Source organism: Moschus berezovskii, chromosome 8, assembly GCF_049115385.1.
Source record: "Moschus berezovskii isolate FMDL1 chromosome 8, NW_MosBer_1.0, whole genome shotgun sequence".
Classification (NCBI taxonomy): Eukaryota; Metazoa; Chordata; class Mammalia; order Artiodactyla; family Moschidae; genus Moschus; species Moschus berezovskii.
The window spans coordinates 71665887-71684223 of record NC_142467.1 but is presented as its reverse complement, the minus strand read 5'-3'; the positions used below and the strand labels follow the sequence as shown (position 1 = coordinate 71684223).

At 39.0% G+C, this 18337-nt stretch overlaps 1 protein-coding gene and 1 pseudogene across 1 annotated transcript; both read right to left on the bottom strand.

The window, feature by feature from the left end:
- Positions 1–1367: 1367 nt before the first annotated feature.
- Positions 1368–2293, bottom strand: LOC129559315 (motile sperm domain-containing protein 1 pseudogene; annotated as a pseudogene).
- Positions 2294–16357: 14064 nt separating this feature from the next.
- LOC129559019 (olfactory receptor 2B11) lies at positions 16358–17314 on the bottom strand. Its single transcript, XM_055430429.2, has one exon. The coding sequence runs from the start codon at positions 17312–17314 to the stop codon at positions 16358–16360; it is 957 nt and encodes a 318-aa protein (XP_055286404.1).
- Between the last annotated feature and the right edge of the window lie 1023 nt (positions 17315–18337).

The following is an 18337-nucleotide window of genomic DNA, read 5'->3' as shown; positions in this document are numbered from 1 at the left end:
TCAGAGTGCTTGGTTACGTTGCATTCTCTTCTCATGTTGAAGTTGTTTAGCTGGGAAACTACACAGAGAGACTGAGAAGAAAGTAAGAAAGACAAAGACAAATACCTTGCAGGTAATGAAGAGAACGAGGGAGTGCATGACTATATGTGGGGGGAAAAGATGGAAAATGGTCATTTCTTGTTGAGTTTTGACTTCTGCTTCTGTAGTCCTTTTTTAAAAAAGTATATATTACTTTATTTAATTAATTTATTTGACTGCCTGGGGATCTTTATTTATTCATTTTTTTTAGTCATTACACAATGTACAGACATGATCCATTTAATGATTTATGCTCCCAAATGGTTAAACAATGAAGATTTTCTATGAAAGAGTATACATAAAAGCTTTGACTTCAGAAGCAAAGTACTGTTTCCTGCAAAAACCAACATCAGGTATATATCTTGTGTTTATCCTTGAGAATGCTACAGTAGCAGTGCATAAATTCATTCTGTAAAAAGATCTGGAACGTGATTTTCAAGAGACTCAATGCATTGTGTTCTCAGATAAAAATCCTAAGTCAAAAGATCAATTACTACAACACTAAGAGTTAAAACTGCATATATATGTTAAGAGATCAGAAGAGGCTATAAAGAAATGTAAATAGTTGTGCTTCAAGGGACTTTTTTGGTAAAGTTGTTTTAATAATAAATACAAACTTAAAAAATGTCTCAGTGACTGGTATAAAATAGACAGATATCAAGGATTTTTTATATTGATACTTGGCTTAGAGTTTAAAGGTGAAAAATCATCTCCACATAAACCACCTGGCATTGGTAGCCCCAATCTGGGCTAGTACCTTACAGTCAGGCAGAGGGCTATGGAGAAAAGATAAGTGATTTTCCCCTCCTATTAACATAAAGCATTATCCAGAGGTAAAGCTAGGGTGTACCAAGTAACTAAACAAATGTCTACCTTCCTTTAGAATTCTTAGACCAAATAGAATGGTCACCCTACTTCTTGGTGGCTGGACCACAACCTATTCTGCAGTTCATCAAATGAATTAAATATGTCTTCTGTGAGAGACTAAGATAAGCATGATACCTCAGTACTATATGCTTTTTATTACTCTCTACATATTAACTGTAAAACTCATATTTTAGAAACACCATGGCCACTGTTTATAATGATAGAGGACAAAGCATAGTTTACGTAGGAACATTGATGTTCGTACCTAGGAAGTAAATGTACTTTTACTTTTAGGCTGGTCAGTTTGCTCTTTTAGGCCTTTAACTTTGAAGGACACATGACTGCAACAATCAAAGTGAATTAGAAAAAAGATGAGTAAATAACAAATGTCTTAATTAAAGTCTTTTGCATGGGTGGCTTAGATATAAAAATAATTTCTTAAAATAATTTCCTAAGTGTCACTCAGAAGCCTCCTTGCTATCTGTAACATAATGTGCTGGAGTCCTTGAAATAAAATTATAGAGTAATTTAAATTATATATTATACATTTGAAATGATTGTAAATCATTCAATAGTTTGTAGCATGTTAATGGGGTGAAATAGAGATAAAAGGCAGTCCACATTCATATTTTCAAGATAAATGTACTTCAGAAGTCAACTGAACTCCTTGTTCATGTTCTAAATATAGCCATTGTGATAAGACCTAAGATATAAGCAGCCACTAATTTTTGATTCACACTTAAGTGGAGGTAGAGAGGCACCAGTGATTCCACATCCCTCAGCGTGGGAAGCATCAGAGCTGTAATACACACCACTGCCAGGAAGACAGTCAGTAAACTAGGTCCTGAGGAGACAGTTCTGTTTTCTGGTTGAAACAACTGCTCAAAAAATAAACTTTCAGTTAAATGTTCTTTTATTCCTTTTTCTTCCTCTTCCTTTTGTTGTTCTTTTGCGGACGGGAGAAGAGTAGCCACAACCTCTTTCCTTCCTAAAGCCTTCCTCTGGCTTTGCTCAGAAACTTGGAGATGGAATTTGTCTATTACACCATAGTGACAGGATCGGACATCTCTATGATGAATTACACTTTGAACTCCAAGGCAAACTCATAGGGATTATAGAGTGTCAACACTTGCTTATGTGTTGACTGGTCATCTGCATAAAATATTAGCTCTGTGGGAAACACAAAGACAGGAAGATTTCCTTCCACTAACTCTGGCTGTCTTTTTTGTTGATGCATTGGCACTAAATCCCCCTCGCTGAGGCGTCAGTTTTTACAGTCTCAAATCTATTTGGGGTTTTTCTTAAAAATCAGTTAGAAACTCCAAAGCATTTTGGCAATCTCGGCATCACTGGCTCCTTGGAAAGCAGCTGCGATTGCTCCCTCCGGTCCTTTGTCAGCATCTCTAGGCTGCTCTGCCTGCTGGGATACCGGAGGACTCAAAACTGCCTGGGGATCGTTAATCTTCATTGTGGCATGCAGAATCTTTAGTTGCAGCATGCAAACTCTTAGTTGTAACATGTGGTATCTAATTCCTTGACCAGGGATCAAACTCAGGTTTGATCTTAGTAACTTAGTAATTCCCCTGCATTGGGATCATGGAGTCTTAGCCACTGGATAATCAGGAAGTCCCTGCTTCCCTAGTCTTAAATTTGAAAGGTTTGAATGTGTATCCTTTCCCTATTAGCTCTTGTGGAACACTGCACCAAGCCAGAGCTCCTGATTCTGATTCTTTGGGACCATGCAGATGTCAGTGAAGAACCGTTCAGTAGAGTCCTGCCTAAATTTCTGACCCTCAAATAATCATGGCCATTTTCTATTTAGTTTTTTTTTTTCTTTTACATAGACTCTATGGTTCTTAAAGTTTTAATCATAATTATCAAGTAATTATTCCATATATATATATATATATATATATATATATATACAAATTATGTTCTATAAACCAATGAAATAAAATATTGAAGGTAGAAATAAAACCACACATACAGGGTCAAGTTATTTTTGACAAGAGTACCAAAACTATTCCATATGGAAAGGCTAGAGCAATTTCCAGGAAACTTTGTTGAGAAACTAAATTTTGCTGTTCAGTCACTAAGTTGTGTCTGACTCTTTGCGACCCCATGGCCTGCAGCATTCCAAGCTTCCCTGTCCTTCACTATCTCCCGCAGTTTGCTCAGATTCATGTCCATTGGGTCGATGATGCTATCCAACTATCTCATCCTTTGCCACCCTCTTCTCCTTATGCCTTCGATCTTGCCCAGCATCAGGGCCTATTCCAGTGAGTCAGCTCTTTGCATCAGGTGGCCAAAGTATTGGAGCTTCAGGTTCATCATCAGTCCTTCCAATGAATTTTCAGGGTTGTTTTCCTTTAGGTTTTTAAAGATAAACGTCAAGGTTAAGAATGGTTTCTTTACACCACTGAAACAGCAGATGCTTCAACCTCAGTGGGGAAGCTCTAGGTTACCAGGAATCACTGGGAAGAAAAAATGCAACTCAAATATTTCAGAGGAATGTCCTAAATAGGCAAATCTATAGAGACAGAAAGTAGATGGTTGCCTAGGACTAGGGTTGTGGTGGAATGAACTTTCAGCGGTGTGATGACTAAGGGGAGTGAGCATTCTCTGAAGTAAAGAAATCTAAAATTGTGATGAGTTTACAAATCTGTGGATATACTAAAAGCCATTGACTTTTCCATTTTTCCAGTTTTATTGAAAATAGTTGACATACTTCACTATACAAGTTCAAGGTGTACAGCTTGATGGTTTGATTTATATATGTGTGAAATGATTACCACAATAGATTCAATAACATTCATCTTCTTATATAGAAACAATAAAAAAGAAGGAAGAAGAAGGGAAATATATCATTGTGTTGAAACCTCTTAGGTTTACTTTATTAGCAACTTTCCTATATAGCATACAGCCATGTTAGCTATAGTCATCATGTTGTACATTGCATTCTTTTTTAAAAGTTTATTTATCTTAATTGGAGGCTAATTACTCTACAATATTGTAGTGGTTTTTGCCATACATTGACATGAATCAGCCATGGGTGTACATGCGTTCCCCATCCTGAAACCCCTCCCACCTCCCTCCCCATCCCATCCCTCAGGGTCATCCCAGTGCACCAGCCTGGAGTGCCCTGTCCCATACATCGAACCTGGACTGGCGATCTATTTCACATATGGTAATATACATGTTTCAATGCTATTTCATTTTCGTTGCAATGGTGAATGGAATTGTTTCCTTAATTTCTCTATTTTCTCATTATTAGTGTATAGGAATGCAAGGGATTTCTGTGTGTTGATTTTATATCCTGCAATTTTACTATATTCATTGATTAGCTCTAGTAATTTTCTGGTAGAGTCTTTAGGGTTTTCTGTGTAGAGGATCATGTCATCTGCAAACAGTGAGAGTTTTACTTCTTCTTTTCCAATTTGGATTCCTTTTTTGTCTTCTTCTGCTCTGATTGCTGTGGCCAAAACTTTCAAAACTATGTTGAATAGTAGTGGTGAGAGTGGGCACCCTTGTTTTGTTCCTGACTTTAGGGGAAATGCTTTCAGTTTTTCACCATTGAGAATAATGTTTGATCTGGGTTTGTCGTATATAGCTTTTATTATGTTGAGGAATATTCCTTCTATTCCCACCTTCTGGAGGGTTTTGATCATAAATGGATGTTGAATTCTGTCAAAGGCTTTCTCTGCATCTATTGAGATAATCATATGGCTTTTATTTTTCATTTTGTTAATGTGGTGTATTATATTGATTGAATCACGGATATTGAAGAATCCTTGTAGCCCTGGGATAAAGCCCACTTGGTCATGATGTATGATCTTTTTAATGTGTTGTTGGATTTTGATTGCTAGAATTTTGTTAAGGATTTTTGCATCTATGTTCATCAGTGATATTGGGCTGTAGTTCTCTTTTTTTTGTGGCATCTTTGTCAGGTTTTGGTATAAGGGTGATGGTGGCCTCATAGAATGAGTTTGGAAGTTTCCCTTCCTCAGCAATTTTCTGGAAGAGTTTGAGTAGAATAGGTGTTAGCTCTTCTCTAAATTTTTGGTAGAATTCAGCTGTGAAGCTGTCTGGACCTGGGCTTTTGTTTGCTGGAAGATTTCTGATTACAGTTTCATATTCCATGCTTGTGATGGGTCTATTAAGATTTTCTATTTCTTCCTGGTTCAGTTTTGGAAAGTTGTACTTTTCTAAGAATTTGTCCATTTCTTCCAAGTTGTCCATTTTATTGGCATATAATTGCTGATAGCAGTCTCTTATGATCCTTTGCATTTCTGTGTTGTCTGTTGTGATCTCTCCCTTTTCATTTCTAATTTTATTGATTTGGTTTTTCTCCCTTTGTTTCTTGATGAGTCTGTCAAGTGGTTTGTCAATTTTATTTACCCTTTCAAAGAAACAACTTTCGGCTTTGTTGATTTTTGCTATGGTCTCTTTTGTTTCTTTTGCATTTATTTCTGCCCTAATTTTTGCAATTTCCTTCCATCTACTAACCCTGGGGTTCTTCATTTCTTCCTTTTCTAGTTGCTTTAGGTGTAGAGTTAGGTTATTTAGTTGGCTTTTTTCTTGTTTCTTGAGGTATGCCTGTATTGCTATGAACCCTTAGCACTGCTTTTACAGTGTCCCACAGGTTTTGGGTTGTCGTGTTTTCATTTTCATTTATTTCTATGTCAATGCGATTCTTTCAAATCATCCCACTGTACATTGCATTCTTGTCACTTATTTATCTTATAACTGGAACTTTGTATCTTTTGGCCCCCATTCTCCACTTCCCTTTCTCACCTCCTTCTTCCTCACCAGACACAAGTCTTACCTTTTTTTCTATGAGGTTTTATTTTTATTTAGATTCTACACATAAATAAGATTATATAATGTTTGTCTTTTTTGGTCTGATTTATTTCACTTAGCATAATGCCTTCAAAATCTATCCAGATCACAATTGGCAGAACTTTCTCATTATTTATGGCTGAATAATATTTCATTATCTCTATCTATACTGATATCTATGTCACAACTTCTTTATCCATTCTTCCACTGATAGACCCTTAGACTGTTTCGAAATCATGTCTATTGTAACTAATGCTGCTATAAACATAACTGCAAATATGTTTTTGAGTTAGTGTTTTCACTTCTTGGATATATTCCTATCCCAGAAATGGAGTTTCTAGATCATATGGTAGTTTTATTTTTATATTTTTGAAGAACCTTAGTAGTGGCTGAAAAAATTTACTGTCCCACCAATAGTTCACAAATCTTCCCTTTTCTCCACATTCATGCCAACGTTTAGCCCTTGTCTTTTTGATGATGGTTATTATAACAGGTGTGAAGTGATAGCTTACTGTGACTTTGATTTGTATTTCCCTGATGACTAGTGATGTCGAGTATCTTTTCAAGTACATTTTGGCCTTTCATATACTCTATTCAAGTTCTTGCCAATTTTTAATTGGGTTATTTTTTATTAATTTGTACAAGTTCTCTGTATGTTTTGAATATGAACCCTGTATTAGGCATATTATTTGCAAATATTTTTTCCTATTCCTTAGGTTGTCTTTTCATTTCACTGGTGGTTTCTTTTGCTGTGCAGAACATTTTCAGTTTCACTCGTTTATTTTTAAAATTTTGTATCTTGTGCTTTAGGTGTCATATTGAATTTTACATTATAAATGAATGAATTATGTGATATAAAGTAACATCTCAATAAAACCATTGGCTTTAAACATAAAAGAAGTATATCTCAGAGGGTTATTTTGCTACATGTTTTTCCTGAAGATTTAGTCCTTTGACATTTTCTCTCACTATAGAGGATTTTTTAATACTTAGACTTTTTTATCCTTAAAAAAATGGATGTTATGTAGTAAACTATTGACTGCAATATTTTTCCAGGTGGAGAGACTGCTTCAAACTACTGCCTTTCCTGGTGGACACAGTGGGGGATTGACATTCCCCCATGGCATGGCTGACACTGAGTATGGAAGAGGATGACAATGAATTGTATTCATGGACATTCAGGGAATAATCTGAAATGCATTAACAAGGATGCGTTTTTAGTTACTCCACTGACTTGCTTCTATGTCCAACCTTGACATATTATGAAGTCTACACTCCACCAACATTGGTTTCACTTTTTTCTACACTGATCCTACGCACTCTCTGTATTGTCTTTGCCTTCTTTGAGTACAGTCATGATAGAAACCAGACCAGTTGTTTTAACAGAGGAAATTGAACATGAGGAATGGTTAGATTAGGGATTGTCTACTTGACAAGAGAGAAAAAAACTAAAGTTTCATGGGGGAAGCAACTTCAGTCAGCAGGTAAGTTGGATTTATTGGATCTTTGGAGGAGGGTCCCAGGGGTTTGAATCTCAGCCTCTGAAAAAGGAGAGCTGCTGGGTTAATCTTGGTGTTCCACATGGATATGAAGCTCTGGTTCTTCAAGTGTTGCATACTGGAGTTAGCTGCTGCCTCTGGAATAAGCTTCTGCAGCTGTGGGTGAAGCAGTATTGCTGAGATGAATTTGAGACATATAAGAAAGCAGGATGAAATAGTCATTCTGTCTCCTTTAGCTTGACTACCATGCTTCTAACTGGAAGAGTTTACAGGAAGCAGCCAACCAGTAAGAAGCCTTTTACTCAGAGTCCCAGTTCTGCAAAGAGGAATGCGAAGGAGTCAACTTGACGTTGAGAGGCAATAGCTTCATAGCCAGCACAGTACTATTTAGTATGGAGTGTGAAAAAAAATAAGTGAACATGAGAATTGAGTATGTGTGCCAAGAGATGACCAAGGGAGGTTTCAAGAGTTGGGGGTGAGGAAATGTGACTAGGAGAATTTTTGGTGTGTCTTTTTTAGTTCAGCAAGGAAGATTTCCTAAAATAGATGATATTGAGGTTCAAAGGAAGAAAATGATAAATCTCAATATTCTTGGGGTAAGATCATGATTCTAATTTTTTATGGTGTGTGTTTCACATATTATATAGTTGAAACGGCTAGACCCTAGGGTCCTTGCCACCACCTCCACCGTGTTCTCAGCTTTCCTTTCTCTGTGGGAAAACATTAGGCAAATAATCAATTTAATCAGAAAAATGAGAACATACAGAAACAAAGGAAAGCAGACAAAGGAGACTAAACAATAATAGTTTAGTCATTAAGCATAGTCAAGGACATTTAGTTCCTTCTCAGAGGCTATAGATAATATTCTGAGTCATGTCCTGTGAGCTGTCTTATAGTTATTGAAACATCTACCCTGTGGACAAGTTAATTACTTGATGACCAGACTATAGTGGTGACATAACCTGCCAGAATTCTGATAACTGGCCTCAAGGAAATGGGAACAAACTGACCCTGGAACAGAAGATCAACTGTACTTAGAATAATCAAGATAAGAGGGGAAGGGACAGTTAGGAAGTCTGAGATAGACATGTACACACTGCTATATTTAAAATGGATAACCAACAAGGACCTACTGTATAGTATATGGAACTCAGCTCAATATTATGTGGCAGCCTGGAAGGGAGGGGAGTTTGTGGAAGAGTGGATACATACATATGAATGGTTGAGTCCCTTCACTCTTCACCTGAAACTGTCATAGCATTGTTTGTTAATTAGCTATATCCCAATATAAAATAAAAAGTTAAAGCAAACAAACAAACAAAAACAATTAAGATGATGCTGGTTGGACTACCAATGACCAATTTCAAGATAACTGCCAGAGCTGACTGTGCTGTTTCTGCCAAGGGGAGTTGGCCTTTGGACAGGCATCCACTCCTTCCACCTCCAACCAGTTGCCAGTCTCTGAAACAAAGAAAGTCTTCATTTCCACCAACCTGGCCTCTTTCATGACTTTTGAGCAGCGAGCAGACAAACCTTAGTTCAGCAACATAGTGAGTAGATATCCTTGGGGTAAAAGGGAATGAAAAAGGAAATTGTCAGGATGTTCCAGCAGTAATATCTATTCTCAACATCTCTCAAAGTCATTGGTTGTTACTATGTTTTAGAGATGGCCAAATGTGATGAACTTGAAAATATTAATATAAACCATGCTCCATAATTGTATTATAAAATGCCAGGCCTGTCATTTTCAGTAAAATAAGCATTTAGAGAAACACTGTCATGACTTAACTGCACCTCCACCCCTAGAATAAAATGAGAGTAACAAGTTATGACCAACCTAGACAGCATGTTAAAAAGGAGAGACATTACTTTGGCCACAAAGATCCATCTTGTCAAGGCTATGGTTTTTCCAGTAGTCATGTATGGATGTGAGAGTTGGACTATAAAGAAAACTGAGCACTGAAGAATTGATGCTTTTGAACTGTGGTGTTGGAGACTCTTGAGAGTCCCTTGGACAGCAAAGAGATCCAACCAGTCCATTCTAAAGGAGATCAGTCCTGAGTTTTCATTGGAAGGACTGATGTTGAAGCTGAAACGCCAATACTTCAGCCTCCTGATGCGAAGAGCTGACTCATCTGAAAAGACCCTGATGCTGGGAAAGGTTGAAGGCAGGAGGAAAAGGGGATGACAGAGGATGAGATGCTTGGATAGCATCACCAACTCAATGGAGTTGAGTTTGAGTAAACTCTGGGGCCTGGTGATGGACAGGGAGGCCTGGCATGCTGTGGTCCATGGGGTCGTGAAGAGTCAGACACGACTGAATGACTGAACTGGACTGAACAAAACTTACATGTTTATGTGATATAACATAAAATGGTTATCCTTATGCTGGAGAATTTGGCTGGAATTTATGTAGAATGAAAATATAGTTTTCAAAATCAACAGAAAAAAGGATGCTGCATTAGAACCTTATGTCTTGAATCAGTCTTTACAACTGCAATGTGGATATAGGAGACAAGGATGAGCAGAGGAAGAACTAGTGCCTGGTGGATGGACAGGCATCATAGGAGATGAAACTAAAAGAAAAGACAAGGATAAGCATACGTTTTATTTAGAAATTTGGGTTTTTCCTGGAATATAATGAATTTCAAAGGCATTAAAAAAGTGAAAGCACTTGAAAAAGGTCAAATTTGTGTGCTTAACTTACATGATTTTTAAAACATCTGATAATTGCTAATGAGGGAAACATGGAAGATTGTAGTAATTCTTTAGAGAAATAAAGAATTAAAACATTTAATTTAATTATTTTATCTTCATGGACTAAGAATGACCTGATTAGACTTTGGGTCTGCTAAATGATTAATGTCAGAAATAAGTGACATGCATAAGCTGGCTTAAAGCTCAACATTCAAAAAACTAAGATCAAGGCATCTGGTCCCATCACTTCATGGCAAATAGATGGGGAAACAAAGGAAACAGTGGCAGAGTTTGTTTTCTTGAGCCCCTTCTTCCTTGGAAAAGGAAATGGCAACCCACTCCTGTGTTCTTGCCTGGAAAATCCCAGGGACGGGGGAGCCTGTTGGGCTAACGTCTATGGGGTCTCACAGAGTCGGACACGACTGAGGTGACTTAGCAGCAGTAGCAGCAAAATCACTACAGAAGGCAAGTGCAGCCATGAAATTAAAAGATGCTTGCTCCTTGGAAGAAAAGCTATGACAAACCTAGTTAGCATATTAAAAAGTAGAGACATCATTTTGCCAACAAAGATTCATATAGTCAAAGCTATGGATTTTACAGTAGTTCAGTAGGATGTGAGTGCTGGACCATAAACAAGGCTGAGTACCAAAGAATTGATGCCTTCTAATTGTTGTGCTGGAGAAGACTCTTGACAGCCTTTTACACTGCAAGGAGATCAAACTGCTGCTGCTGCTGCTGCACGGAGATCAAACTGCTTCTGCTTCAGTCGTGTCCGACTCTGTGGGACCCCATAGATGGCAGCCCACCAGGCTCCCCTGTCCCTGGGATTCTCAAGGCAAGAATACTGGAGTGGGTTGCCATTTCCTTCTCCAATGCATGAAAGTGAAGTCGCTCAGTAGTGTCTGACTCTTCAAGACCCCATGGACTGTAGCCTACCAGGCTCCAGGGAAGCCCATGAATACTGGAGTGGGTAGCCTATGCCTTCTCCAAGGGATCTTCCTGACCCAGGAATTGAATCAAACTAGTCAATCCTAAAGGCAATCAACCCTGAATATCCAATTGGAAGAACTGAAGCTCCAATACTTTGGCCAACTAATGTGAAGAACCAACTCATTGGAAAAGACTCTGATGCTGGGTAAGTGAGGGCAGGAGGAGAAGAGGATGACAGAGGATGAGATGATTGGATGGCATCACAGACTGAATGGACATGAGTTTGAACAAATTCCAGGAGACAGTGAAGGACAGCGAAGGCTGGAATGCTGCAGTTCATGGGGTCACAGAGTCAGACACAACTTAGCAACTGAACAACAACAAAACCATAATTCAAAAAGATACATGTACTCCAATGTTCACCGGAGCACTCTTTACAATATCCAGGACATGGAAGTAACCTAAAAGTTCGTTGACCAAGGGATGGATAAAATAAGATGTGGTACATATATATAATACAATGGAATATCACTCAGCCATGAGAAAATATGAAATAATGCTATTTGCAGCAACATGGATGGACCTAGAGGTTATCATAGTGAGTGAAGTAAATCAGACAGAGAAGGAGAAATAGCATATGATATCACTTATATCTGGAATCTAAAAAATGATACAAATGAATTTATTTACAAAACAGAGAGTTACAGATGTAGAAAATAATTTTATGGTTACCAAAGGGTAAAGGAGGAAGAAATAAATGGGCAGATTGGGATTGACATATACAGACTACTACATATAAAATAGATATACCGACTGGATAGTGCAGGAAACTACTCAAAACTATATAGTGGCCTGTATGGGAAAGCAGTCTAAAAATGATTCACTGAGCTGTGCAGCAGAAGCTAACACAACATTGTAAATCAACTATAATCCAATAAAAATAAAAATATAAAAGCAATAAGTGCCAAGGAAACCCTAGAGTTAATATCATCCTTTTTTCTATACAAATCTCAATAATTAATGATTCTGCCACAAGACAATATGGCTAATAACTACTTGAATATTTTGCAAACCCCATATTTAGTGCGTGAAAAACCTTTATTGATCAAAGACTGACCCTCTATAGGTGGCAGTGAAATTTTAGAATATATATTACCAAGCTTTCTTGAGGAAGATTTTGATATTCTGCTGACTTTCATGTTCACTTGAAGAGGGTGTCTACTCAGGATAGACACCTTGAGACACCAGGTTAGACATTGAGTCATTTTGAGTAAAGTATCCAAGATGTGACCATTGAAGACCATGGCTTTGCTCTTAATTGGCAACATATAACAATTACATCCAAGAACCTCTTAAAGAGTCTCTCTATATTTATAGTACAAACCAATATATTTCCAAATCTTTCTTGGGAAAAATGATATTTTTGAAAGAATACATGAAGAGCACACACATTCTATCATTTCCTTTTCATGAGTCTTTCTCGTTTTTCTACAAAGTAGTTACAAAGGCAGAGGAAATTGAATTTCAAGAAGTTTACTGTAAAACAAAGCAGAGCACCAAGAGCATATAAAATAGAGTCTTGTGTTTCATTATAAAAATTTACCTATATTTTTATATCTATCATGTCAGTTGATTGTAATATAAGCATGTTTTTATTTACTTATTAGTTGAGTTATTTAAACATTTTCCCCTACAATGTTGCATAACATTGATGCTTCTGGAAAATTCACCTGGCTTTATATAACTAATATTGAATAGTCTAGTCAAGGCTATGGTTTTTCCCGTGGTCATGTATGGATGTGAGAGTTGGACTGTGAAGAAAGCTGATCGCCGAAGAATTGATGCTTTTGAACTGTGGTGTTGGAGAAGGTTCTTGAGAGTCCCTTGGACTGCAAGGAGATCCAACCAGTCCATTCTAAAGGAGATCAATCCTGGGTATTCACTGGAAGGACTGATGCTAAAGCTGAAACTGCAAAACTTTGGCCACCTCATGCGACGAGTTGACTCACTGGAAAAGACTCTAATGCTGGGAAAGGTTGGGGCGGGAGGAGAAGGGGACCTCAGAGGATGAGATGGCTGGATGGCATCACCGACTCGGTGGACATGAGTTTGAGTGAACTCCGGGAGTTGGTGATGGACAGGGAGGCCTGGTGTGCTGTGATTCAGGGGGTCGCAAAGAGTCGGACACGACTGAGCGACTGAACTGAACTGAACTGAGGGGTCCCTGGTATTCTAGTTATCTATAGCTGCCTGCCACCGCCCTCTGCTGTCCCACCCAGAGTGAAATTTAGTGGCTTAGATTAACAACTACTTTATTGTTAAGTCACTTTTGTTGTGTCCAACTCTTTGCAATCCTATGGAGTGTAGCCCACGAGGCTTCTCTGTCTTACCATTTTGTGGGCTAAGAATTTGAGCAGAGCTCAGCTCGGAGGGAGACTCATCTGCTCTATGTTATGTCTACCAAGGTCACTGGATGGTCTTCAACTAGCGGGCAGGTCTAGGATGGTTCCACTCAGGTGTGGCACTGCTGGTTGGAAGCCTCATTTGTTTTGTAGTAGAATTTACCTGCAGTCTCCCTAGCAAGGCTGTCTTAGGGTAGCTGGACTTCTTACCTAGGGATTTCAGGGACCCAGAAAGAATATTATTATCTGGAAGATGCAAGGTTTTTCTTGCAGCCCTATCTTTTTTTTATTTATGCATGATACAGGATGCTCGGGGCTGGTGTACTGGATGGGATGGGGAGGGAGGTTGGAGGGGGGTTCAGGATGGGGAACACATGTACACCCGGGGCAGATTCACAACAATATATGGCAAAACCAATACAATAATGTAAAGTAATTAGCCTCCAATTAAAATAAATAAATTAAAAAAAACTATTTTGTATTGTGTATAGTCAGTTAACAGTGTTGTGATAATTTCAGGCCTGAACAAGAAAGGGACTCAGCCAAACATATACATGTATCCATTCTGCCCCAAACTTGCCTCCCATCCAGGCTGCCACATAACACTGAGCAGAGTTCCCTGTGCTATACATTATGTCTTTGTTGGTTATCCATTTTAAATATAACAATGTGTACATGTCCATCCCAAACTCCCTAATTATCTTTCCCCCTACCTTTCCCCCAGCAACCATAAGTTCATTCAAATGGTCAAACAAGTCACTGTCAGTCCTCATTTAAAAAGAAAATTAGTCTCCACCTCTCATTGCAAGATAGAAAAGACCTTGAGATCATCTTTAATCTAGCATCTCTTTTGAGAAACTTAATACTCTCAATGTGTTCTAGAATTAGGTCAGTTCATTTCATAGCTATATGTGTAGATTGACTTTCTTCCATGTCACATTGTTTTGTTGAATTGGATCTGTGTCATAGGAAAAATGAGAAGAGTAAGTTCTCATGCATCATTATGTATGTTCACTATTACCCAGTGACTGCTATATGGTCGCCCAAGGGGGAAAAATCTTTTGTCATCTTGGTACCAGGAATAGTCATGATTTTTTCACTTTTTCACTACTCTTAAATCAAATGCTTTAGCTTTGTGATTCATATTCCTTTTTTTGTCCTTACTGTAGAAGGACATCTTTAATTTTGCTTTTTCCTAAATTTTATACATTATTTCTCTTACTATTATTACACATTATTTCTTATGCTTGCATATTTGGCATATGCATGGCACGGGGATAAAAATGAATGAATTAAATTTAAATAAATCTAGAACAGGATAAAACAAAACACAAATATAAAGCTCTAACATTATCATCTGCTCTACTACTAAGAGAAGTGGCCCACACAGTTCTGGTTTAGTTCTGGTCTCAGTTCTCTCATTTACTTGAAAGACCTTGGCCAAGCTATTGCAACCTCTCTAATAATCAATTTATTTTATGACAATGAAGAATCATAAAGGTGATTATATTATAAAGTTATTTGTGGATTAAACAAGATGGTCTGTGTAAATGCACTTAATCTAGTACTTCATCTTGGAAGTCTTCTGCAAATATTAGGTATTGCAATAAACTTGAACTTGTTATTTAAAGTTTTAATTGTCATTAATTATGATTATTTTTATATCCTGAGTTCTCAATTAGAGTGTATTCCTTTTTTTGGAAAAGAGATTATGCCATTTTTTTTTTGTACTCATGGAATCAATATAGAGTCTTATATATTCACAATACATATGCTTGTACTAGTTCTCAGTCAATGGTGGAAAATCTTTCTATAGAAAAAACTTTAACTTCAAAAAAGCACCATCTAAGACAAGAATTTGGAGAAGGAAATTGCAACCCACTCCAGTGTTCTTGCCTGGAGAGTCCCAGGGACAGGGGAGCCTGGTGGGCTTCCATCTATGGGGTTGCAGAGTCGGACAGGACTGAAGCGACTTAGCAGCAGCAGCAGCAAGATAAGAATAAGAAAGTAATCTACTTCAGTTTTTGAATTTTTTCAAAGGCACATATAATTTATGGAGATTTAAATATATGGAGAAGAGCATAAATTTCTTATAAGTAGTATAACATTGGCTTAGTTTCACCTTATTTACGCTTAGAAGTAATGGGAAAAGGAAGAAAGTTTAGAAAGAGACAAGTGGAAGAAGCAGAAGAAAAACAGGAACATGAGAAGGGGAAAAGATTAGGGAATTAGAAGCTTTGACAAATACTTACTGGACATCAATTCAGTTCAATTCAGTTCAGCCTCTCAGTTGTGTCCGACTCTTTGTGACCCCATGGACGCAGCATGCCAGGCCTCCCTGTCCATCACCAACTCCCAGAGTTTACTCAAACTCATGTCCACTGAGTCAGTGATGCCATCCAACCATCTTAACTTCTGTTGCCCCCTTCTCCTTCCACCTTCAATCTTTCCCAGCATCAGGGTCTTTTCAAATGAGTCAGTTCTTCGCATCAGATGGCCAAAAAATAGGAATCTCAACTGCAACATCCATCCTTCCAATGAATATTCAGAACTGATTTCCTTTAGGATGGACTGGTTGGATCTCTTTGCAGACCCTGGGACTTTCAAGTCTTCTCCAACACCACAGTTCAAAAGCATCACTTCTTCAGCGCTCAGCTTTCTTTGTAGTCCAACTCTCACATCCATAGATGACTACTGGAAAAACCATAGCCTTGACTAGATGGACCTCGGCAAAGTAATGTCTCTGCTTTTTAATATGCTGTCTCATTTGATCATAGCTTTTCTTCTAAGGAGCAAGCATCTTTTCATCAATTCTGTTTAAACGATTCCTAATTATGGCTTCTTAGAATTAATGATCATTGGGAAAGGTGGGACTTTAGATCCTGTGAGAACACAGGAAGTGAGATACTTTGGGTAGGGAATTTTGGGCTCTCTCAAAAACAAGTACACTGTTTCGTTATTGACTCCTTAATGAAAAGTACTCTGAGCACACAATACATCTGCCTAGTTTTCTCTAGCCAATGGAAACTACCACATCTCAGGTCTTTACCTTACGCAGAACTGCCAGATCCTTGCCAGAAGTCTTCTCAGAGCACCCTTCACATCCTTGTTCCTCAGGGTATAGATGAAGGGGTTGAGGGTGGGGGTGATTATGGAATAGAAGAGGGAGATAAATTTGCCCTGCTCTTGGGAGTAGCTGGAAGGAGGTTGCAGGTACATGTAGATGGCAGGTAGGTAGAAGAGGGAGACCACCACCAGGTGGGAAGAACAGGTACCCAAGGCTTTGCGCCGACCCTTGGAGGACTGGATTCTGAGCACCGCACGGGCAATGAAGCCATAGGAGAGCAGGATGAGAGCCAGGGGGACCAGCACAAAGAAGGCCACCAGCACCGCCAGGGTGGCGTCATTCACAGCTGTGTCAGTACATGACAGCTTGATCATAGCGGGCACTTCACAGAAGAAGTTGTTTAGCACCTGTCGCCCACAGAAAGGCAACTGCACTGTCAGGACCACTTGAACGAGGGAGTTGCCAAAGCCACTGAGCCAGGCCACAGCCACGAGCTGCTGGCAGAGAGGGCGGTGCATGATAACGGTATATCGGAGGGGCTCGCAAATGGCCACGTAGCGGTCCAGGGCCATGGCCGCCAAAACGATGCACTCAGTGCATCCCAGCCAGTGGAAAATTGCATACTGTACTGTGCATCCACTGTAGCTGATGGTCTTGCTGGAGCTGCCCGTGTTGACCAGCATCTGAGGAACAGTGGTGGTGGTATAGCAGAGGTCCAGGAAGGAGAGGTGGCTAAGGAAGATGTACATGGGGCTGTGGAGCTGGGGATCCAGGCGGGACACCAAGATGATGGAAATGTTCCCCAACATGGCCAGCACATAGGACACTAGGAGGATCATAAAGAGAGGGAGTTCCAGCCATGGCCTGTCAGAAACACCCAGAAGGATGAAGTCCTTAGGGGGATCCCCCCAAATGCTTTGGTTGTCACTTCTCATGCTGAGGCATTTTTCAGTACCTGGCATGAATTGAGAAAGTTGGGATAAAATAAATAAATAAATGAAAAATTGTCTTTCTCATTCCTGTGCTTGCTCTTGCTGTCACAGGTTTCACCTATCTGATTCTCCTTACGTCTTTGAAAATGAAAGTGAAAGTCACTCAGTCGTATCCAACTCTTTGGGACCCATGGACTGTAGTCCATGAAATTTTCCAGGCAAGAATACTTGAGTGGGTAGCCATTCCTTTCTCCAGGGGATCTTCTCAACCCAGGGATCAAACCCAGGTCTCCCACATTGCAGGCAGATTCTTTACCAGCTGAGCTATCAGGGAAACCCAAGAACACTGGAATAAATAGCCTATTCCTTCTCCAGTGGATCTTCCTGACCCAGGAATCAAACTGGGATCTCCTGCATTGCAGGCGGATTCTTTACAACCAGGGAAGCCTTACCTCTGTAGGGACACTGAAATATTGAGGAAATCAGAACCACGAGTTAGGAGAGTTACATATATGTCTTGCTCTCCTTCCTAGTCTGTGACCTTGACTATGCCATTTAATTTATCTGAATTTTAATTTCTGCATCTGTCATGTGGGGAGAAAGTACCTGCTCCAACTGCAGAGTCTTGAGGATGATAAAGGAACATTAGGTTTGTGAAAGCAATTTTCTTCCAGTTTGGTCGAAGTCTGCCATAGCTCCCATCACTATCAGAAGGTTTGAATTCTCTCTACGTACTCATTAACAGGGCATTGATCACTTTTTTAGGCATTCTTGCTTTGCCTTTTGGAGGTGGTAGTGGGAGGGAGCTTGAAGGTGGTATAAAATAAGAATAAGGGCTTTGTAAACAGATAAGGGGTTTATTGGTAAGAACATGTCCTACTTACCTCCTAAGACTTATATTGCCTCCCTGGCCCTCTGTACCATACTGGTCTCTCCCCCCATGACGGTTCACACATGTGCAGCACTATTATTCACTTTGTCAGTAAATAAAAAGCACAGTCAAACATCTGAGTGGAAGAGCTATGT

Bases quoted from the DNA above. Each gene is read 5' to 3' on its own strand.
- LOC129559019 (XM_055430429.2), bottom strand. From the start codon at position 17,314: ATGAGAAGTGACAACCAAAGCATTTGGGGGGATCCCCCTAAGGACTTC.